Here is a 21,785-nt window from a genome sequence, read left to right on the forward strand (position 1 = left end):
CACCAACCAGGCAGTATGGTGGGATGGTTAGAGCACTGTTCTCAGTCAGGCCTTCAGTCAGGCCTGAGGTCTGACTGTGGCTTCGTCCCTGAGTCTCTAAATGACCTGGACCTCTCTGGGCCTTGCTTTATCCACCTGTAAAAGTGGACCAGATGGGCCCTCCCGTCGGTTGTCTGTGTGTGAGGAGTTGGCTGCAGATATGTGAGGTGGGGGCAGGGAGGAAGGAGGGTGTGGCCAAGAGGACGTGGACATGGGCCTCCAGTCCACCAAAGATCCCTCCCGGACACACTGGGGGCTGGGGAGGTGGGGAAGGCAGGGTGACTCGCCCCTCTCTGGCAGTGGGCTGGCATCCTCCACTAGCCCACCTCTCTGAAGAGCCCTAGCGTCTACGCCTAGACTCTCAGTGGGAGAACGCTTACCCGAGAGGACGGCTCCCATTTCACAGACGGACAAACAGGCTCCATTGTGTGAGGCAGCCCAGCCCCCTGTCCTGTGATTCCCCAGAGCCTTCTAGGGAGTGGGGCATCAGCGCCTTCCCATTTCCACAACCCTTAAGCTAAGCCCTCCAGCCCCTTTGCTTCAAGAGTTTTATTGCTAAGCATTCTGAGGAGCTATGTGGGAAGGCATCATTTGGGGTATTGGAATGGGGCCTAGTTCCGGGGCCTCTGGCTCTGGTGGACATTCCAGGAGCCCAGGTGGGGGCTATGTGAGAGTCGGAGAGGGATGGCATCGACAGCGGGCCAGCTGCTCACACTGAGGCCCCTGGGTGCCTCTCTTCACACAGGCCAACAGCCATCGCCTCCAGCCTGGGCCCAACCCTGGGTGTCTGTCATCAGAGATGCTACGGTGGTTCAGCGGCACCCTTGGAGGCAGGCCATGGTCCTCTACAGAGGCCTGTGTCTGGTAGCACAGGGCTCCCCTCCCTTGCCCCTGCCCCCATAAGAAATTCCACTTCCTAGAACCACCCCCAGCTCCTGGTCCTGGTTTGGGGGCAGGGAGTTCATGGCCCCTTTGTAGAGCCCCCAAGCTGACTTCCACCAAGTTCCCAGTCTCTCAGCCATTCCTTGCAGCAGCCACTCCTGCCCCACATCCCTTAGTGTGCCTATAAAATTCAGAAGAAGGGACACACCGTTCCCCTAAAAGATGATCAGGTCTTTCATCCTGCCCAGATCGGCCTTCTTTAACTTGCTGTCATGTGTTGTTATGCCAAAAGGTGTGTGTCTCCTCCTGTGGTCTCTTAACCCTCCTGGGCACTGCACAGTAGGAAATGTGGGGAGCTGTATGAGAGGATGCTTCCAGAGGCATATATAGTTAAGCAGTAGAACCTGCCACTAACGAGCTGTATGATCTCGGGCAAGTCACTTAACATCTCTGTGCCTTGGTTTTCTCAACAGCCAAATGGTGGTGATTGTCTGTTCAATTACACAGATGGGAGTTTCCAAGCAGGATCCACAGCCCATAATGGCCCTTCCAAGGCTGGTGTACTTCCCCCACTCCACAAGGGCCCTTTCTGCTCCTTCGCTCCTGAGTGCCCTGCATTGGGCTCCAGAGGTCAAAACGGGAGCTGACTTCCCACTAGGGCCTTCTGTGGTTCTCACAGGATGGACAGTATCCAGGGCTCCCAGAGGAAGCACCCTGGGGGCTGGCCCAGGCCCAGCCTCATGCAGCTGTGGGTGGAGACCTCAGAAGCCTGGGAGAAGGCGAGGGGCCTGAGGGCCCAGAATGTGCCCTGCGCTGGGGCCCCAGCCTCATCCCCGCTCCTCACTCGCTGCTCCTTCAGAGCAGACAGATGGGCTTCAGGTTGTGCCATAGGTCCCAGTCTGCCCAGCCCTGCACCTGAGGGGGAGAGGCGGGGGAGGGGGAGCAGGCAGGGAGGTGCTGAGTGTGCAGGAGCTGCAGCCTAACCCAAGACCCAGTGATCTGTGAGGGAGCCTCGACTGCACCCTTGTTTGCCTGGCTGCTGGTCCTGGCTTTCCCCACCACAGCCCCTCCCAAGTTCCTGGTGGTTTCATGTTTGAATAGAAGGCAACTAGTACCCCCATATCTGAGATAAAGCTGCCTTTTCCCATTCAGTTAATGTCTTCTATATGAGTGGCTATGCCTCAAATATTTTCTAACATAATTGTTGTCAACATTAATTTTTTTTTTTTTTTTAATTTAGAATTTTTGTTCTCTGGACCAAAACATAGGCAGGTCAGAAATATACAAACCCATAGGTAGAAGAAGGGCTGCTTTGGCTGAGACTGGGGCTGGGTACTTGGCTTCTCCCCCATCAAGAGATGATCAGTAAAAGGAATGTACACATTCTGCTCACCTGCAGAAAGCTTCCACTCCAAAGACAGTCTGCAGGCGATGCCACCCCAGAATCATACAAGACGGAGCAGCGATTCCCAAAGTGGGTGCAGCTAAACAAGATGATTTCAGCGGCTGCCTAATGAATAGTTTTAAAATCAATAGTCATAAATTGAAATGTGTATCGGAAAAAATATAACACATCCAACCATGACTTCATGGTTGTTATTGCTCAGAAGGAGAGTAAGTAGTGAATTCATTAAAAAGAAATGTCCAGTAAATAATGTACAGGAGGATCACAGATATGGCAAAACTTACTAAAGTGGTTTGTATGCACAAATAAGAACCCAAGAAGGAACGTGAGGCATAGAGGGGAAATCTGTGCCAAGGATCCAGGGTCCGAATTACGCTGAGTTCCATCTTTAACCTCTGCCTCTCATTTTCTTATTGCTGCGTCCATTTCACAAGCATGTTTTACCTGCCTGCTGTGTGCTAGGTGCTTGTCTGGTGTGGAGGATACCATCCTCACGGCGCTGAGTCATGGGGGTGCTGGGAGGGCTGCCCTGGGATAGCATTGCTGAAGTGAGTTTCCAGGATGAGTGGGTGGTAGGTGAGGGAAAGACAGAAGCTTTCCAAGCCCAAAGACCAGCTGGGGGTGGGGGGTTGGAGAAGACAAGAGATGGTGGGCTTGAGAAGCCAGAAGAAGCCAGTGGGGCAGAGCAACAGGGGGAGAAGGCTTGAGATGAGACCAGAGAATCATTGGAGGCTAGATCACACTGGACCTATAAGCCATGGCAAGGACTGTAGACATTGTCATTCATTTAGCCAATATTGGCTTCTGCCCTGCTAGACTTGGTGGGGTGTACAAAGTCACAGAGGTTTCCCTTGAGGTGCTTAGGTCTAGTGAGAAGCTTTTGAAAGCATAGGTGGCCTTTTCTTAAGTGCTGTGATAGAGGTATGAACCAGAGGCCAGGGAAGCACTGGGGGAAAGGGGCTGCCTGTGCATGAGAAGGCAGTGACATTTGAGCTGGGTTTTGAAGGATGAGTAGGAGTTTGACAGGAGGGAGAGGAAAGGCATTCCTGGCAGTGGAAACAGGATGGGTAAAGGCACAGAGCTATGAAAAAGTCCAGGGAGTTTGGGGAAATACCCACAGCTGGAGCCACACTGGACATTGGAAAGAGGAGAAGCCAGAGGGTCAAGTTCACAGAGGTTTTCAGGCTCAAGCCAGAGCTGAGGTTTCATTCTACAAGCAGTGAGGAGCCAGAGACCAGGTTCAAGCAGGAGAGGAAAATCCCTCTGCCAAGGTGTGTGGGCAGGTTGGGTGATGGGAAGAGATGGTGCTAGTGAGGTGTGAGGATGGCCGTGGCTGGGCCTTGGCAGGGGGCTGGAAGAGGGATCCCTTTTTATTATCAAAGAACGTGGGGGCTGTGGAGCATGCCCCTCTCTGTGCCCCTAGCCTGGCTGGCACAGTGCCCAGAACAGGGACCTCTCATTACAAGGCAGTGGGCTGCCTGCTGCGCCAACTTTGAAGAGCAGAGGCCCTTTCCAAAAGAGTAAAAGATCCCAGCCAGCTGGGCCCATGGGCTGTGTCCAAAGCAAACAGGAAAAGGCCATGGTGGACCAAGCAGGCCTCTTTCTTTGTTTGGAGTAGGGATTAGGCCAAGCAGGCTTGTGTGTCTTTCTGCTGCAAAGGTGGGAGGGGGCTGCAGGCCCTACAGAGTGAAATGTTGCAGGGGGATGCAGGGCCCCTGGGTGCCAGCCTTCGGGGGTACAATAGAGATGGCTTTCTTTGGCAAATTCTAGCCCTGATGGAGGAAGACTGGAAGCACATACTTCTCACTCTCAGTCACCCTCAGGGGCACTGCTTCCTCTGTCACCATGCCCAAGCTGGAGCCTTCCCCTGGGTACCTGGCTTCCCACTCTTGACCCTTGGCCATCAGCCCAGGCCAAATAGGGGTGGCTGTCTGTCCCCGCAATGGGAAGTCCACATTGTCCAGACCAGGGTCCTGGGGGCAGGTCTCTAGAGAGAAGGAGGGGAGTGCTGATGGCTCAGAGTACCTTCAAGCCCAAAGATGGGCACCCAGGATTCCCCTGAAGACCCTGTACTCAGAACCTGGCCTCCACTGGCCAGATGACAGGTAACAGTCATTCACTCTTACAGGGATGCCTGAAAATATTAACCTATGAATACATTCAATCCATGCGTGCATTCATTTACCAAGACTCCAGGCAGGCTCAGGGAGAGGCCAGCCCAAGCCAGGGCAGGGAGTGGCCAATGATTGAGGTCCTCAAGGAGCTGACCAGCTGGTGGAGGAGACAGGCACGAGCCCTGAGATGCATTTGGCCCTAGCAAGAGTCTTGCCTGTCTGCCATGGCTGGAAGGGGGCTCAGAGAAGGGGGCAGACAATTCTCCCAGGGCAAAGTGGGAGTGGAGACAGGGGTGAGATGGGCTACAAAGATTCCAGTAAGGAGTGGCTCCTGAATTGACTCTCTCTTTCATCCACGCACCCCTTGACACCTGTGTGCATTCACTCGAGAGTTATGTATTGAGCACCTGCCACATGCCGGGCACCATGCCTGGTGCCGGTGAGTAGAAGCAGCCAAGGACCTGCTCTCACGGGGCCTGCCGTTGGTGGGGGAGACAGGCAACCCTGAAGCCGTCACCACGCGGATCAAATGGAAAACTGCTCTGAATTATAGGGCTTTGAAGAAGAGGTTTGTGGTTCTAAGGGATTTGACCTGGTCAGGGAGGTCAGGGTGTCTTCTCTGAGAAAGACTTGAAGGATAAATAGGAAGCAACCAGGGCAAGGAGGGGGAGAAGATGATCCAAGCAGAGGGAACTGCACATGCAAAGGTCCTGTGGTGGAGGGGCTGGGTGAAGGCCAGGGGGGCTGGAGTTCCACAACAGAGGGGAGTGTGGTGAGAATGAAGTCAGGAAGTGGGCCAGCTGATAGCTCTTGAACTTGTGAGTGTCTTTAGAAGATTTGGTCTGAATTCCAAGAGCAAAGGGAAGGTTTTAAGCAGGGGTGCAAAATGATCCAATTTGTGTAGCAGACTAGTTTGAGGAGGCCCAAGTGGAAGTGAGGAGTCCATGAGGGCCCAGCAGTGCCCACGTAAACAATGAGAGTGGCTTTGACCAAGGACGTGGTGAGATTGGGGCACAGGGTGAGTTGGATGTTGGGATGAGGATCTGAGAAACTGGGCTGGTGGATGGGGAGGGTGACAATGAATGTCACATTCCTGTAAGAACACCTTGTATTGAGTGTGAGAAGTAATATCTTCATTTCTACCAAGGATAGAACGGTTGACTCTGAGTAAGAAAGAAGGGAAGGATTTTTAGTTTCTACTATGCGATGTTTCATAAGTTTTCCCATTAAATCTGTTCAACAAATCTGAGAAGTAAATTCTATTATTTATGTATGAGGAAAGGGGTGTCAGAAAGGTAAAATTACCTGCCCAAGGTCACGGCTGGGAAGAGATTAAGCCTCCATCAGCCTCCTCTCTTTAAAAAAAAAAAAAAAAAATGCAAAACAACTTATTTCATTCTACTCAATGAGCTGATAATTGAGGAAAAAGCTTTTGGCAAGAAAGGAGAGGGAGGTGAACCAAGAAGAACTCCCTGCTCTGGAAGAATTGCAGGGGAGACTGGGGCCACGTCTTGAGGAGCCCCGGGCATCCATTCCAACCACAGGGGTGACCCAACGTGTTCTTGACCAGAGTCAGAAACTGACTCTCCCTTTCTCTTCATCTCCTGCCTCCTGCTCCTGGGAAGTCCTTCTAACCTCCTGGGTCTAACCTTGATCCTCCTGCCCCTGTGCCCACTGTCTCAGCTCACAGGCAGATTCAAGCCACCTGGCTGCTCTCTCTTCCCTGCTGGGTGCGCAGCCTGCCACCTGCCCTTCGGTAGGCTCCCAGGCAGCCTGCAGCCTGTAACCAGACACTGTTTGCTCCCAGCAGGTACCCCTGAGCCGCACTCCGCACACTGTTCCTGGATCTCCTCTCCGAAACCTGGGCAGGAGGTGTCCCCACCCAGTCCAGTGACCTTCGCCTGCCTGAGCCCTGGTTAATTTTTGCCCAATCTGCGGGCTGTGGGGCTCCTCCCCTTCAGGGATATAAGCCTGGCCCGAGGCTGCCCTGTTCCCCTCCTGTCCTGAGCCTCCCTGAGCTTCCTCCCCACCCCTCACCATGGCCAAAGGATTCTATATTTCCAAGGCCCTGGGCATCCTGGGCATCCTCCTGGGCGTGGCAGCTGTGGCCACCATCATCGCTCTGTCTGTGGTGTACTCCCAGGAGAAGAACAAGAATGCCGAGCGTGCCACTGTGGCCCCCACGAGCCCCACGACCACCGTGGCCACCACCTTGGACCAGAGCAAGCCATGGAACCGATACCGCCTACCCACGACACTGCTGCCCGACTCCTACAAGGTGACGCTGAGGCCCTACCTCACTCCCAATAAGGATGGCCTGTATATCTTCACAGGCACAAGCATCGTTCGCTTCATCTGCCAGGAGTCCACTGACGTCATCATCATCCACAGCAAGAAGCTCAACTACACTGACATCGGGGGGCAGAGGGTGGTCCTGCGGGGCGTGGGGGGCAGCCAGGCCCCTGTCATCGACAGGACGGAGCTGGTAGAGGTCACTGAGTACCTGGTGGTGCACCTCAAGAGCTCGTTGGAGGCAGGCAGAACGTACGAGATGGAGGCTCAGTTTCAGGGGGAGCTGGCCGACGACCTGGCAGGCTTCTACCGCAGCGAGTACATGGAAGGCAACGTCAAAAAGTAAGTCAGAGCTGGGTCTGCCGGGTGGGGGCAGATCCTAGAAGCTGAGGCAGAGCTGGATCCTGGGGGCCAAGGAAGGGCTTGGATTCGGAGCCTTGGAACCTTCTGGAGCCCTTACATTTGCCAACATTTCCAAGCTCATCCAGGGGAGGAGCCAGCTTGGACTTTGATCCTGAATCCAGAAGGAGCTCTGCTCTCTCACGTCTCCCTGTGGGCCTGAAGCACCCTGGGGGAGGTGGGGAGGGCGAGGACCAGGCCCGGCATCAGTGCACCCCTTCCCCTGCACACCCAGCAGCACCCTACAGCCCCGCCCTGCACACCTCCATCGGCACAGGCGTTCTGCAGGCACACCCTCTAACCCCTTGCTTCGGGCAGGGTGCTGGCCACGACACAGATGCAGTCTACAGATGCCCGGAAGTCCTTTCCATGCTTTGATGAGCCGGCCATGAAGGCCACGTTTAACATCACCCTCATCTACCCCAAGGGACTCACGGCCCTGTCCAACATGCCGCCCAAAGGTGAGCAGGTCTGGCTGGAGCTACACAGTCTTGGAAAGCAGGCCCCTGGGGCTGGGGCTCAGGGCAGGGAGAGGGCGCACCCCCACACGCCTACGTGCTCCCTGCCCAGGTCCCAGTGTTCCACTTGATGGAGACGCCAACTGGAGCGTCACTGAGTTTGAAACCACGCCTATAATGTCCACGTACCTCCTGGCCTACATCGTGAGCGAGTTCACAAGTGTGGAGACAAAGGCACCCAATGACGTCCAGGTATGGCGTGGAGCCCACCTATCCTTCCCCGGGATGGGTCCTGGCCTGGGAGGTATTCTTTTTTATCCTCATCCTTGCCCAGTCTCAGCCCCTGAGTTGTTAGGCCGTGTTTGAATCCCGGCTCTGAGTGATCTTGGGCAAGTGCCTTAAGTTCTCTGACCCTCCCATCTCTGCATCTGAAAAGTGGGACCCTCCTCACCAAAGGAAGTTCCTGACTCCTGGGAGCCAGACAGATGCTGGCTGTGGCTATTGTTATTCCCCAGAGGTCCCTCCCTGTGACTCAAAGCTCTGAAGAGACACCCCACCACCGCCACCCTCTCCTCTGCTGACGAAGCCTCCCAGTTTAACCTAGTTGGTCCCCCAGGCTGCCGGGCTCTGGGACTCAGCCCATCTGCACCAGGACCCAAGAAGGGCCCCTGACCGACCTCTGTCTTCTTCGCAGATCCGGATCTGGGCTCGACCTAGTGCAACCGCAGAGAACCATGGCATCTATGCCCTGAATGTGACAGGTCCCATCCTAAACTTCTTTGCCAATCATTATGACACACGCTACCCACTCCCAAAATCTGGTGAGTGAGGGGCCTCACATTGAGGGGAAGGGGATGGGTCTCCCCCCACACCCCATGGCCGTCCTTGCCAACAGCCTGGCCTCCCCAGACCAGATTGCCTTGCCCGACTTCAATGCCGGTGCCATGGAGAACTGGGGGCTGGTGACCTACCGAGAGAATGCCCTGCTGTTCGACCCACAGGCCTCCTCCAGCAGCAACAAAGAGCGGGTGGTCACTGTGATTGCTCACGAGCTGGCGCACCAGGTAGCCCCCCCGTCACGGGGAGTGCAGACAAAGAACAAGGAGGGCTCTGGGAGGAGATGGCACAAGTTGTGGCTCCGTCCTTGGCAGCTGAGAAGGGAGGAAGGTTCCACCTAGCAGGGTTCAGGGAGGAGTCATGATGATATCATATCGGTGAAGCCTCGAGCTCAAGACCAGCACGCGGGGAGCATTCGCTGAAGGGTAGCACTGGGTACCGTTAGTGCCCAAAAGGCCCAAGTGGCTTGCCAGGCTGACCCCCCTCCCCCACAGTGGTTTGGGAACCTGGTGACCCTGGCCTGGTGGAATGACCTGTGGCTGAACGAGGGCTTTGCCTCCTACGTGGAGTACCTGGGTGCTGACTATGCAGAGCCCACCTGGAATCTGGTGAGCCCGCTGCCCAGGGACGTCTGGGGTCTGGGATGGGGGGAGGACCCGGGTCACCCCCTCCGCGGCCAGTCTCCTGATGGCTGTTGGGGGTTTGCAGAAAGACCTCATAGTGCCAAACGACGTGTACCGTGTGATGGCCGTGGACGCGCTGGCCTCCTCCCACCCGCTGACTACCCCTGCCGACGAGGTCAACACGCCTGCCCAGATCAGCGAGATGTTTGATTCCATCTCCTACAGCAAGGTGCTGCCCAGCCCCCGTGTTGGTCCTGAGACAGTGGGGGGCATGGGGAGGGAGGTTGGGACTCTGCCCACGGGGGCCCCACCGAAGCCCGGGCTCCGGGAGCACCTGTCCCAGCCCGGAGGGGACCCAGGGTCTCCTGCTGGCTTGGCACAGCCTTCTGAGCCCCCTCCCCTCCACCAGGGAGCCTCGGTCATCAGGATGCTCTCCGAGTTCCTGACTGAGGACCTGTTCAAGAAGGGCCTGGCGGTGAGTGCCCTTGGCCAGCCGTGGGGTGGGGGGCGTTTCCCAGAGGCTGAACGGTGGCCCCCGGGGCAGCAGCTTTACCCTCACCTCCCTGTCTTTCCACAGTCCTACTTGCATGCCTTTGCCTATCAGAACACCACCTACCTGGACCTGTGGGAGCACCTGCAGATGGTCAGTAACAACCAGCCCCCCGAAGCCATTCTGGGGGGTCCCGAAATGCTGAACATCCCGGGGGCAGCACGCATGTAAGAGAATGTGCCCGGCTCCACGGCTCCCCCTCCCAGGCAGGCCGTCTGGGGCCTTGGTTGCTCATCTGTAAAATGGGCGCAGTGATGGCTGCTGGAAGGAGGTGTGGTGAGAGCCTGGGTCACGAGCCCTGGCAGGCAGCACCCCCCACCCTAGAGCGAGCTCTGTCGTGGCTGCGGAGGAGTGCCCTCATCTGAGTGGTTCCCAAGCCCAAGCCTTCCTCTACCTGGAACTTTGGAGCCAGTCATTCACCTACTCAGCAGTCCCGGCTGCCCTGTGCCCCGGCCGGCCCCTCGCAGGCATGACTTTGCACACACCAGTACCCTCCGCGTGCGCTCTGACCCTCCCATCGAGCCTCACCTCGCGTTCCTGTCCACTCAGACCCCAAGCGGCCCCTGTCTGTGGGGCAGGCTCTGTGGCCACTCCCACCCTCCGCCGTCCCTTCCCCGCCTCCTCCCCGTCATCCCCCATCACGTCCTCTCCTCCACAGGGGCCCCCACCCCTTCTCTGTGGCCCTCGTAGGCCCAACGGACCCCTCCTCGTGCCCGTGCTCCACGACCAGCCTGACCTGGAAGGGGAGACACTGGACTTTGTCACAGAGTCACAGCTGGGCTCCAGGGCCCCCCCGGCCGGTCTCCAGCCCAATATCCGTCTGCCCTGAGGCTGGTGCACCTCCCCCACCTGCCACAGCCTCAGCCCCTCCCCCCCACGGCTGCCGTCTTCCTTGCCCGGCCTCAGTTTCCCGCTCCTTCCTTTCCTCCAAAGCCTAGCCCTCCTCCACACCAGCACCCCTCCAGCTCCAGCTCCCCCTCCCTCTCTCCCTGAGCCCCCCTCTCTGCAGCTCCCCCACCCCCAGGATCCCCTCCCCCTCAGCCTGCCCCTTCTGACAGGGTCTTCTGTCCTCTATTTACACGGTCCTTAGTTTTTTATTTTCTCAGTGATTAACAGATGTGGTTGGGTCTTTTTGTTATTATTATGAAAGCAATGCACACACATGGAAAAATGTGAAAAAAGATTTAAGACAATAACAGCCACCCTAAGCCCATCCCCAGACCCTCATCCAGGTGCGTTTCCTTCACATCTCCTATAGCCCTCTCCTTCATCCTGCCTGTGACGCGGGGACACTGGTTTTCCTTCATCCCTGTCTCCTCTCCCTGCCTGTCCCCCCAGGTTTGTTCAGGCTGAGCCATGGACATCCTGGGTGCCCCTCCTGGGTGCCCACACTCACCTTAGGTTGAATCACAGGATGGGGGGGCCACATAGATTTGCTTAATCAACGTGGAATGAACCAGAGGCTGGGAAGCTCTTGGCTTGTCCAACACTGGGCAGCCGAGGAGAGGGAGAGCCGGGCTGGGACCCCAGCTCCTGCCTCCCAGCCCAGCGCTCCTCCACTGGCTCCCAGCAAGGTGGCACCACTGAAGAGAGGCTAGGGGTGCACGGGGAGAGTGGGTGGGTGGGAGAATGGCAGTTGCTGATGGCCACACCGTCTCCCTGTGCCCAAGGCTGTAAACAGTCAGTCGACCATCAAGCTGCCAGCCACTGTGCGTGCCATCATGGACCGCTGGACCCTGCAGATGGGCTTCCCTGTCATCACCGTGGACACCAAGACAGGAGACATCTCGCAGAAGCACTTCCTCCTTGACCCCGACTCCACTGTCACCCGCCCCTCAGAGTTCAAGTGAGCAGATCAGATTGGGTCACGGAGACAGGCGTCCCAGGGAGGGTTATGGGGGCAGTTGCTCTGGGACCCTCTGACCATAGCAGGGCCTGGTCCGCTGTGGCCCTTGCCATCGTGGCTGTAGACAGTCTCCCTCCTGGGCCAGGAGGATGGGGACGTTTAGCGTCAGAGTCGGGCAGGAACTGGGAGCCCGGGCAGGGCTGTTCTTTGCTGGCAGTGGCCGAGAGCTGCCGTATTCACACCCGGCCTCTGGATCTCTTGCTGCAGCTACCTGTGGATTGTTCCCATCTCATCTATGAAAAACAGAGCCCTGCAGGCTGACTACTGGCTGCAGGGCGAAGCGAAAGGTAATCCAGCCCTGCCCTAGCGGACAGCAGCCCCCATCCCATACTCCCAGCTGCTGGCCCATGCTCGGGGGTTATGGCAGGCCTCAGCCAGGGCTTCCTTCATCATTTCATGCAACAAGTGGAGCCAGCTTCTTTGGTGCTAATTTCTATGCTGTGTGACCCTGGTCAAGTTACCATCTCTCTCTGGTCTCCGTTTCCCCATCGATACAATGGGGCTAGGAACAACATCCACCCCACGGAGTTGTGTGAAGGTGAAAGGAGAGGTGTTTAACACAGTGCCTGGCACATAGTATGAGCAGTCCTACTCTGCCAGGCACTGAGGAGACCAAGGTCAAGTCAAGCCATCCTCTGCCTGGGCCAAGGCTGCAGATGAAGGGAAGGAAGATGAGCAATTCAGACTTTCCAGAGCTGTGCTGAGCGCTTTAACAGAGGCGTATCTGGCAGGCAGCGGCGGGCAGGGAGCCAGGGATAGGGAGCTTCAACTTCATGGAGTGGTCAGGAAGGGCTTCCTAGAGGAGGTGAGTTGAGTCAGAGGAAGAGTAGGAGTTCGCCAGGCTAATGGTGGCAAAGAGAAGCAGTCCAGGCAGAGTCAATAGCAAGTGCGAGGCTTGAGGTAGGAGAGAACGTGGGGACCAGGCGTGGGTGGGGCAGAGGTGTGCCCTCGAGGTGAAGTGGGTCCCTGCAGGCTGCAGGAGACATGGCTATGTCCTCGGGCCAGGAGGAGCCGGGACAGGTAGGAAGTGGGCAAGTGATTGGGTCTGACCTGCAGGTATGGAAGGATCCCATCTGGCTGGCAGGAGGAAGGGAGGAGGGAGAGCTGTGAGCAGGGCGCGTGGAGCCCCCGGGAAGAGACGATCAGTGCTGGGGGGCTAACTGGATGGGAGGTGCTGCCTGGTGTGATGGTGCTGTTACCATCGGAGAGGTGGGAGGAGGAGGGGTGGAGGAGGTGCAGCGCCTGGGGACTGGAGTCTGAGTGACCCCGGGAGGCGGTGTCCGATGGGGTTGTCCAGGCAGATGTCACTGGCCCAGCCACACAGAGCCTGCGGGAGGCAGGGCGGGCACTGAGGTTCCGAGATGGCAACGGGCCTGTCCAAGGTCACCGGCCAGCGTTTGGCCCGGCAAGCAGTCCTGGCCCTCTTCTCCGCCCCTCTCCTTGGCCTTGGCCCAGCTGCTGCCAGGCTGCAGGGGAGGCCGCTCTGCCGAGGCCTGGGGAGAGGGGGGCCGGGGTCAGGTCAGCCTGTGGCCTTCTGAGCAGCCCCGCCCCAGCTCTGGTCTCTCCCCGCAGCCCAGAATGAGCTGTTCAAAACCTCAGCGGACGAGTGGGTCCTGCTAAACGTCAACGTGACGGGCTATTACCAGGTGAACTACGACGAGGACAACTGGAGGAAGATTCAGAATCAGCTGCAGATAAACCCATCGGTGGGTACCTGCCGCCCCGCCCCGTGCCCTGCCTGAGGCCCAGCCCCAGGATGGGACCCCGGACTCCCGGGCCTGCCCCCACCGCCAGCCCGAGGTCACACGCTCCCTTGCCCTTTCTAGGCCATCCCTGTCATCAATCGGGCGCAGGTCATCTACGACAGCTTCAACCTGGCCAGGTGAGTGCCCCTTCCCCCTCGGGCCCCATCTGCTCAGCCACGCAAGCCTGGGACGTGGCAGCTGGTGCGGCTGCATGGTGAGAGCCAGTGCTCCCTCCTGCTGTCCTCGCCGTGTGCGGGGCATGGCGCCGTGGGCTCCCTGTGCTTCTAGACCCCTCTCCCTTGGCCCCACATCCCCAGAGATTGTCAGTGTTGCAGCCCACACTTCCCAGATAAGGAATCTGAGACGCAGAGTTTGAGTACCTCGCCTGAGGGCACACAGTAGCCCATGGCAGCCAGACACGGGCCTGTCCAACTCCAAAACCACAGCGTACTCCACAGCACCAAGGTTTTCCTGAGGGCCATGCCACCATGCTAAAAAAATATCTGGGAAGGACACGCTCCCCTCAACTAGAGAAAACCTGTGCACAGCAACGAACATGCAACACAGCCAAAATTTTAAATTAAAAAAAAAAAAATCTAGGAAGGAGCGGACAGGAGAGAAGCCACATGGATAAACAGATATTTATTGAGCAGCTGCTATGTGCGTGAGCACTGGCAGTTGCTAAGTTCTTTGACACAAGTGATGCCACCCACAGACATGGATATTTATGAACCAAACATGCACAAATGGCCTGAGGAGGTGGAGGGAGGAAAGCCCAGAGGGCCAAGCAAATCAGAGAAGGGTGGGCACAGGCTTCTTGTCTTTTTGAATCTCAGATCTGTCTCTTATGGGCTGTGTGGCCTCAGGCAAAACACTTCACCCCTCTGAGCCTCAATATCCTTACCTGTAAAATGGGAATAATGAGCCAGGGACCGTGACTGGCAGTGGGTGAGGGCTGGGCCTGGGCTGGCCTCGTCTGTGGCGCCACCCAGCATCCACATGCCTCACCCCTACCCCCGGCCTCGCCCTGGTGAATGCTGGAGCTGGCTCAGTTGGGCCTCTGGGACTTCAGGCTCTCGGGGGGGACTGGGGTCCCCAGAGTGAGTCCGGGCTGGGTGAGGATGCTTACTTGAGGCCCCTCTCTGTTCCCAGTGCCCATACGGTCCCTGTCACCCTGGCGCTGAACAACACCCTCTTCCTGAACCATGAGAGAGAGTACATTCCCTGGCAGGCCGCCCTGAGCAGCTTGAGCTACTACAAGCTCATGTTCGACCGCTCCGAGGTCTACGGCCCCATGCAGGTACAGAGGGGCATGGCAGGGTTCAAGGGTCAATTCCTCAGTGCCTGAAATGACGCCATAAGGAAGTGAATAGAAATATTGCCTAGAGTGGTGAAACACCACACCAGGTCCTTGGCAGTGGTAAGAGAGCAAGAGGGATGTAGGGGTGAAGGGAACAGGGACGGAGAAGATGAGCAGGTTGGGCACAGCAAAGAAAGGACACAGACGTCTAGCAAAGTTTGCTAGATGTGTAATTAGCATTTTCAGAAGGCAACAGAAAAAGCCACAGTACAGGAAGGGGGTGGGTTTGGGGAAGAATGCCTTTTACCAGCTGTGTGGCCTGAGGCAGTCCTCTTCAGCCCCACAGAACCCCTCTGTGAAAGCAGCAGGCCTGTGCCTTCCTAGCCTGCTTTAAGGGCCTGGAGGGAGATGCAGATGTTAACAGTTTTGCAGCTTGTGGGGGTAGGCAGGGAGGATCAGAGGGAAACTGCTTGCTCTGGATCCAAAGTTGAATCCATAAGGATGTTCATTACAGGTGGTTTATAAAAGACAAGAAAACCAAAAATACTCAAATGTCCAACAGTTGGAGATCAGTTAAGTAAACTAAAATATCCATTTGATGGAATATTATGTGGCCGTTAAAAATGTTTTTCACGTGATTAAGTAACTGTTACGGTAAATGAGGTTTTAACTTACTTTAAATTCCTTAACCTACCTACACCTTGGGTTTACCCCATCCTTCTAATGTAGTTAAATCACAATATTAGGTCAATTCAGTATTTAGCATTTATTTTATGTGATTATTTAAATATCATTCTCTGCTGAGCCACATAGAGTACTATGTTTATGTCTCCTTTCTTATACATCTTATACAAGTGTATCAGATAATACGTCAGTTTTGCTCTTTCCTGGAGCCATCCCTCCTGGAGCCCTCTGTCAGCCTGCTCCCTTCTAGAACTGCTACTCGGCTTCCATGCTGGGAGGCTCTCCCTTGTTGCATCTCTTGTTTCCTGAACCCATAGATTCTTCCTTGAGTTTTCTCTCTATTAGGGGAGCACATCTTCCAGTTTTGGAGAAAGGATTCATAAGAGGTAGACTTTTTTAGGTAGATTGTCTGAACTATCTTTATTCCACCTCCACACTGCACTGAGAGTTCACTTGGGTTTAGAAGTTTCTAGGTTGAGGGACTTCCCTGGCAGTCCAGTGGTTAGGACTCTGGCTTCCACTGTAGGGTGCACGGGTTCAGTCCCTGGTCAGGGAATTAAGATCCTGCATGACTCGCAAGCGTGGCCAAAACAATTTAAAGTTTCTATTTTGGAAATTATTCCTCAGGAAATTTTAGGTCTTGCTCCATTGACATCAAGCCTCTCGTGTTGCTTTTGAGAAGCCCAGAGCCTTTCTCATCTCCGGTTCTTTGCATGTGGCCAGGTTCCCCTTCTGGAAGCTGTGGGCTCTTCTCTCCATCCTGGTGATCCTTCATGTGGGCCTTTCTCATCCTTCTCACTTTCAATCTGGACAGCTTTGCATTGCTCTTTTAAACTTTCTTCCCCACCTTCCCCCAGCTCCACCCCCCCCCTCCCCCGCCCCAGCTCTCTCTTTCTGGGATCCTTGTTAATCCCATTCACTGCTCTTACATTGGTCCTCTAGTTTTCTTCTCTTCTGTTTTCCAGCTTGTTGACTTTTTGTTCTGCCCTCTGGGATATGCCCTCGGTTTAGCACACCACCTCTCCTCTACAGATTGTTTTCATTTTTTTCTAGCATATTTTTAAGCTTCTGAGTGCTATTTCTGGCTCTCGCGTCCTATCCAATATCTTCTCTGAACTCTCAGAGGATATTTACCATAGGCTTTCATGAAGTTTTCTTTTTCTTTCACTGACTTGTTTCCTCCAAGTCTTCTGTTTGTTTTTATCCACTCTTTCAAGTTGGAAGATGAGCTGCCCCTTTGAATTTGAGAGTGAGGCAGTAGAAAGTGATTGAAAGGTCCATGGGGAGGTGGAGTTCGTCACCTGCAGTCTTGTTATGGGGTCACTAGGTGTCAAGTAACCCCTCCTGGGGACCTTCAAAAAGTAGTATCCGTGAGCGTGTTCCCTTGAGACCATTTAGTGTGCAGAGAGTGACCCTCTATCTTGTGCAATGAGGCTCACTTTCTGGGATCCGGGTGGGAAAGGAAACTGGAGGTACCTCCATTTGGTATGTAAACTTTCACCTCTGGCCCTCTCTGCAATCCAGCAACCCTCCCACTGTGTCTGGGGACCCTGGTTCTGAGCCCCTCTGATTCAGCCTTGCTCATGGGGGAGGGAGGGGTGTTGCTTGAGGCAGGGAGGGAAGTGGGGGCTTCAGGGTTTGATTAGTCCTTCTACAGACTTTGACCCCATTGCCCTGTTCACAGTCTGGCCTCACTCCTGTCCCCTGCACACCCATCCCTCTAATTCTGAGCCTTGTCACAGCAAGTGTCCTTGCTTCGGTCTCCATCTCCCTCATGGCAGGTGCTCTGCTGCAGACCCTCCCCCTCTGCCAAGCCTGTTCCACCTCCCTCTCTCCACCTCCCAGCTCCTACACTGCGTGGACGTCTCAGCCACTGTTGTTTCCTTTCCGATTCTATTTGTTCTTGGAGTTTATTCCTTTTATGTTTGGATGCAGATCCTGGTTGACACACATGACAGTCTGCTGTGTTCAGCCAGAGTCTACAAAGGATTTTAATCACATGGGGTGGGCCTTATATGACAATGCCAGCTAAAAAGAACAGCGTGCAGAATTGTAGGTATGCTAGGGAGAAAAGAGAAAGGAAGCGGCAGACTCACCAATTTGGAAATCATGGTTTTGGTAAGTTCTGGGGTGGTTAGTATTTTCTGCCTACGCTTGACTGTGTTTTCTAAATTCCTCACAGTAAAGGTGGAATACTTATGATCGGGCAGTGGGGAGTGGTAGGCCCTAAAACTATATTAGGAAATGGTGATACTTAGAGTGTCAGAAGTGGTTGAGGCTTGGAGGAGAAAGAACCTCAGATCAGTCATCTGAAACCTGGACTCGTGCCGGCCTCTTTGAGCGCTCTCTGGCCTGGGGCAAGGCCCTTAGCCTCTGGCCTCTTGCTTCTGCAGCCCTTGGCCTTTGCTACACTTGCCCACTCACAGCAGAGGCTCTGTGGGGCTCCAGGTGGGTCAGGCATGAGTCTCCTCTTTGAAGCTACTCATGTTTTCTTTTCCCCAGAATTACCTCAGGAATCAGGTTGAACCCCTCTTCCTACATTTTGAAACAATCACCAAAAACTGGACTGAGCACCCAGAAAACCTGATGGACCAGTGAGTAGGAGCTCTCCCTGGTCTGGAGATCACAGGTGGCCCAGGCAGCACCCTCCTCTGAAGTTCCCAACTCCTGGCCAGACCAGGGCCAGCAGTCAGGGAAAGACCCCTCCACCCAGGAGTAGGGGGCCCTGCCCTGAGGCTCTGTGTGACCTTTGAACCCATCTGGCCTCTTTGTATAAAGGATGAAACTGAAACGCCAGGGTCCCCTCCCCAGCCTGGTCATTCAAATTCTAGGTGTTGCAGGTGGGGCTGGAGTCTGTACCAGCCCTCCCCGGGCTGCTCAAGGCAAGAAGGAAATAGGGAGGCCCAAAGGGCGGACGGGCTGCACCCTTAGAGCCCCAGACCTGCTACCCTGCCTGGAGTTGTGTGTCCGCAGGGGAGTCTTTGCTGGAGTCAGAGCCAGGCATGCTGACAAAATGTCACCCCGGGACAGGTACAGTGAGATTAATGCCATCAGCACTGCCTGCACCTATGGGTTGCCTAAGTGTGTGGAGCTGGCCAAGACCCTTTTTGACAAGTGGATGGAGAAGCCCCAAGATAACCCGTGAGTGTGTCCCCTGCTTGTCCCCTGGTCTTTATCCGTCCCTCAAGTTCACAGCCCTGTTCTCGTCAGACCCTTGTCCCACCCTCCCTGCTGCTGCTCTATCCCTGACACCCCCACCCCACACCAGGATCCACCCCAACCTGAGGTCCGCCATCTACTGCAATGCCATCGCCCAGGGCAACCAGAAAGAGTGGGACTTTGCCTGGAGTCAGTTACAACAAGCCCAGCTGGTTAACGAAGCTGACAAACTCCGCTCAGCACTGGCCTGCGCCAACCAGGTCTGGCTCCTGAACAGGTGAGGACCAGAGCCATAAGGAGCTGGGTGAGCTCCCCTCCCCACCGGGGACCAGGGTCCCAGTGTGGGGGAGAGAGAACCCGCCAGGCGTCCACACTCTCCTCCGTGGGATCCTCGCAAACCTGCGCAGTGGGGCAGTGAGTTTCCCATTTTACAGATGAGGACACTGAGGCTCAGAGAAGCAAAACAACTTGCCCAAAGTCCAGGAGCTTTATTAAGTGAAAAAAACAAGATTTGAATCTGGATCTGGGTCCACGTCCTGTGCTTTTAACTGCTGCAGTCTCCTAGCCTTTACCTCTCTGTCAAGGGCTCTAGTGCATCTGGACCTGAGTCCTTCTGGACATCCAGCTGGGCACCCCCAAGCCCTTGGATGAGGGCTCCTGGCTCCCACTGTGTGCCTCATGTGCCATCTCCTGGACTTCAGTAAAGAAGAGCCACCCTCAGTGTCAAAGACAGGAGTGGCCACCCTACCTGGTGCAGGCCTCACCCCTTCCTTCATTCATTCATCATCAGATATTTATCAGGCAGCTGGTCTATGTCAGGTATGACACCTTCTGTAGCCAGTGACCCTGCTTAGGGGACTCAGTGTCCCTCTACAAGAGGGAGGTAGGACCAAGGAGCCTTCAACCCGCAGCATGCTGAAGCGATGTTGAGAGGATGCAGGAGAGGTGTTGGGGGGGAGGGCAGGGTCCTTTTACTTATTATACAGCATGCTGCCCTCACAGGTACCTGAGTTACACCCTGAACCCGGACCTCATCCGGAAGCAGGACGCCACCTCCACCATTAACAGCATTGCCAGCAATGTTGTCGGGCAATCTCTGGCCTGGGACTTTGTCCGGAGCAACTGGAAGAAGCTCTTTCAGGAGTGAGTCTGCCGAGAGCATGTTAGGGAACGCTCACGCCAAGGCTGGGTGCCCTGGGGGTGGGCTGTGTGCACCAGACCCCCAGGGTCAGGAGTGGAGGGTAGACACTGCATCGAAGTGGTCCAAAAAGAACCCAGCTTGAGGTTGGGTAGGGGCAGGAATTGAGAAACGGGGCAGCGGGGTACAGCCATCCCTTTTCCCACTTGGGAGAAAGAAAGTCTGGCTGGTGGGAGTGTTCTCCGAAGAGATGGGAGCAAGGACACTGCAGTCAAACCTGTGTCCAAGTCCCTAGTGGTGTCTCCTTGGGCATGTCATTTCATCATATCTACGAGGTGGGGACAGTCACAGGGTCCTGTGTCGCCTGTCAGTCACTGAACATTGGTTCCCGGCCCCCCTCACGATTCCTCTCTCTTCCTGCCCTGCAGTTATGGTGGTGGTTCCTTCTCCTTCTCCAACCTCATCCAGGCTGTGACCCGAAGATTCTCCTCTGAGTTCGAGCTGCAGCAGGTAAGAAGCCCCAGACCCTGGGGCGGCACCCAGAGGCCCATCCCTGTTCTCAAGGGACAGCCGCCACTCAGCTCCTACCACATGTGTTCACAAGGCATCAGGGCTCCATGTGGTCAGGCCTTCCTCGTATACAGGGGAAGCTGGCTATCCAAACATTTTAAATGTCACAGTTCAATCACAGATATTCATCTTGGAATTTTTGTGTAGACAAAAGGTAAAGAGAATAATATAATGAACCTCTATGTACCCATGACTCAGATTGAACAATTACCAACATTTTCAAACATTTTTGGGGGGTGGACAGTTTTGAAGCGAATCACTGATATTATATAAGTTCACGTATAAACACTTTAGTCATATCTATAATAAAGGAATGATCTTGGCATGTTTGTTGAAAATCAATTGACTGTAAATATTAGGGTCTGTTTCTGGACTCTCAATTCTACTTCGTTGATCTATCCATCTCTCTTTATGCTAGTGCAACATTGTCTTAATTATCATAGATTTGTAGTGAGTTTTCAAATTGGGATTATGAGCCCTCCAGCTTTGTTCTTTTTCAAAATCATTTGGCTATTCTGAGTTTTGCATTTCCTTATGAATTTTAGGAATAGCTTGCCAATTTCTGCAAAAAAATACAAGCAATTTCTGCACTGAATCTGTAGATCAGTTTGAGGAGTATTTCCACGTTCGTAGTATTAAATCTACCAATCCATTAACACAGTTTTATCTGAGTCTTTCTTTTTTAGGTCTTCTTCTTCTAAGTCAGCTCTAGCTGTCTTTTTTTTTTAATTAATTAATTTTTAAAATTTATTGGCTATTTTGGGTCTTTGCTGCACACAGGCTTTCTGTAGTTGTGGAGAGCGGGGACTACTCTTCATTGCAGTGCACAGGCTTCTTATTGCGGTGGCTTCTCTTGTTGCAGAGCACGGGCTGTAGGTGTGCGGGCTTCAGTAGTTGTGGCGTGTGGGCTTAGTTGCTCCGTGGCACGTGGGATCTTTCCAGACCAGGGCTCAAACCTGTGTTCCCTGCATTGGCAGGCGGATTTTTAACCATTGTGCCACCAGGGAGGCCCTTTTTTAAGTGTTCTTAACTTTTCTCAATATTTTATAGTTTTCAGCATACCAGTCTTGCACTTCTTTTATCAAATTTTCCTAAGTATTTTATTCTTTTTAATGCTGTTGTAAATGGAACTGTTCTTTTAATTTCATTTTCAGATTTTTCACAGCTAGGGTGTAGAAATATAATTGACTTTTTAATATTGCTCTTATATCCTCCAACCTTGTTGAACTTATAAGTTTCAATAGGTGTGTTTTGTTTTGTTTTGTTTTGTTTTGTTTTTGTCAATTCCTCAGGATTTTCTGTATACAAAATCACGTCATCTGCAAATAGAGATAGTTTACTTCTTCCTTCCTGGTTGCTTTTAAGTTCATTTCCTTGCCTAATTTCCCTAGCTACGACTTTCCAGTACTAATACATCTTTTAATCTGTAGCATCTCTTCAAAACAAAAACAAAAACATTTATTTGCTCAAGCAACTGGGTCATTTGTAACTATAGAAATCGCCACATTTTGAATTTGGCTGGTTGCTTCCTGTGGTGTCTGTTTAATTTGTCCCTCTCTTCTTCCTTGATTTGATTGAGATTGTAATTCAATTAAAAACTAAGGAGCAACTCAATGAAGAACCTCACAATGAAGGTCAAATACATGTAGGAGCCAGGCTGAACCTTGGGGTTGTCATTTTTGAC

General features: G+C 54.2%; 1 protein-coding gene across 2 annotated transcripts in view; it reads left to right on the forward strand.

Annotated features, from left to right (window-relative positions):
* Positions 1 to 21,785, forward strand: part of ANPEP (alanyl aminopeptidase, membrane) — a 30,710-nt gene that overhangs the window by 8,142 nt on the left and 783 nt on the right. The window contains exons 3-21 of one of the 2 annotated variants that reach the window (XM_057723869.1): positions 6,248 to 7,074; positions 7,450 to 7,592; positions 7,702 to 7,841; positions 8,284 to 8,410; positions 8,499 to 8,653; positions 8,921 to 9,034; positions 9,135 to 9,278; positions 9,459 to 9,524; positions 9,627 to 9,692; positions 11,270 to 11,445; positions 11,713 to 11,792; positions 13,078 to 13,211; positions 13,332 to 13,387; positions 14,403 to 14,550; positions 17,737 to 17,828; positions 18,265 to 18,375; positions 18,503 to 18,670; positions 19,396 to 19,536; positions 19,960 to 20,041. In XM_057723869.1, the coding sequence (XP_057579852.1) occupies positions 6,479 to 7,074; positions 7,450 to 7,592; positions 7,702 to 7,841; positions 8,284 to 8,410; positions 8,499 to 8,653; positions 8,921 to 9,034; positions 9,135 to 9,278; positions 9,459 to 9,524; positions 9,627 to 9,692; positions 11,270 to 11,445; positions 11,713 to 11,792; positions 13,078 to 13,211; positions 13,332 to 13,387; positions 14,403 to 14,550; positions 17,737 to 17,828; positions 18,265 to 18,375; positions 18,503 to 18,670; positions 19,396 to 19,536; positions 19,960 to 20,041 (2,739 nt within the window). In that variant the 5' untranslated portion in view covers positions 6,248 to 6,478. The remainder of the gene's footprint in view (positions 1 to 6,247; positions 7,075 to 7,449; positions 7,593 to 7,701; positions 7,842 to 8,283; positions 8,411 to 8,498; positions 8,654 to 8,920; positions 9,035 to 9,134; positions 9,279 to 9,458; positions 9,525 to 9,626; positions 9,693 to 11,269; positions 11,446 to 11,712; positions 11,793 to 13,077; positions 13,212 to 13,331; positions 13,388 to 14,402; positions 14,551 to 17,736; positions 17,829 to 18,264; positions 18,376 to 18,502; positions 18,671 to 19,395; positions 19,537 to 19,959; positions 20,042 to 21,785) is intronic. The other variant, XM_057723870.1, reaches the window with a different exon arrangement.

The sequence above is a fragment of the Hippopotamus amphibius genome, chromosome 2 (genome assembly GCF_030028045.1).
Source record: "Hippopotamus amphibius kiboko isolate mHipAmp2 chromosome 2, mHipAmp2.hap2, whole genome shotgun sequence".
In the NCBI taxonomy this organism is placed as follows: Eukaryota; Metazoa; Chordata; class Mammalia; order Artiodactyla; family Hippopotamidae; genus Hippopotamus; species Hippopotamus amphibius.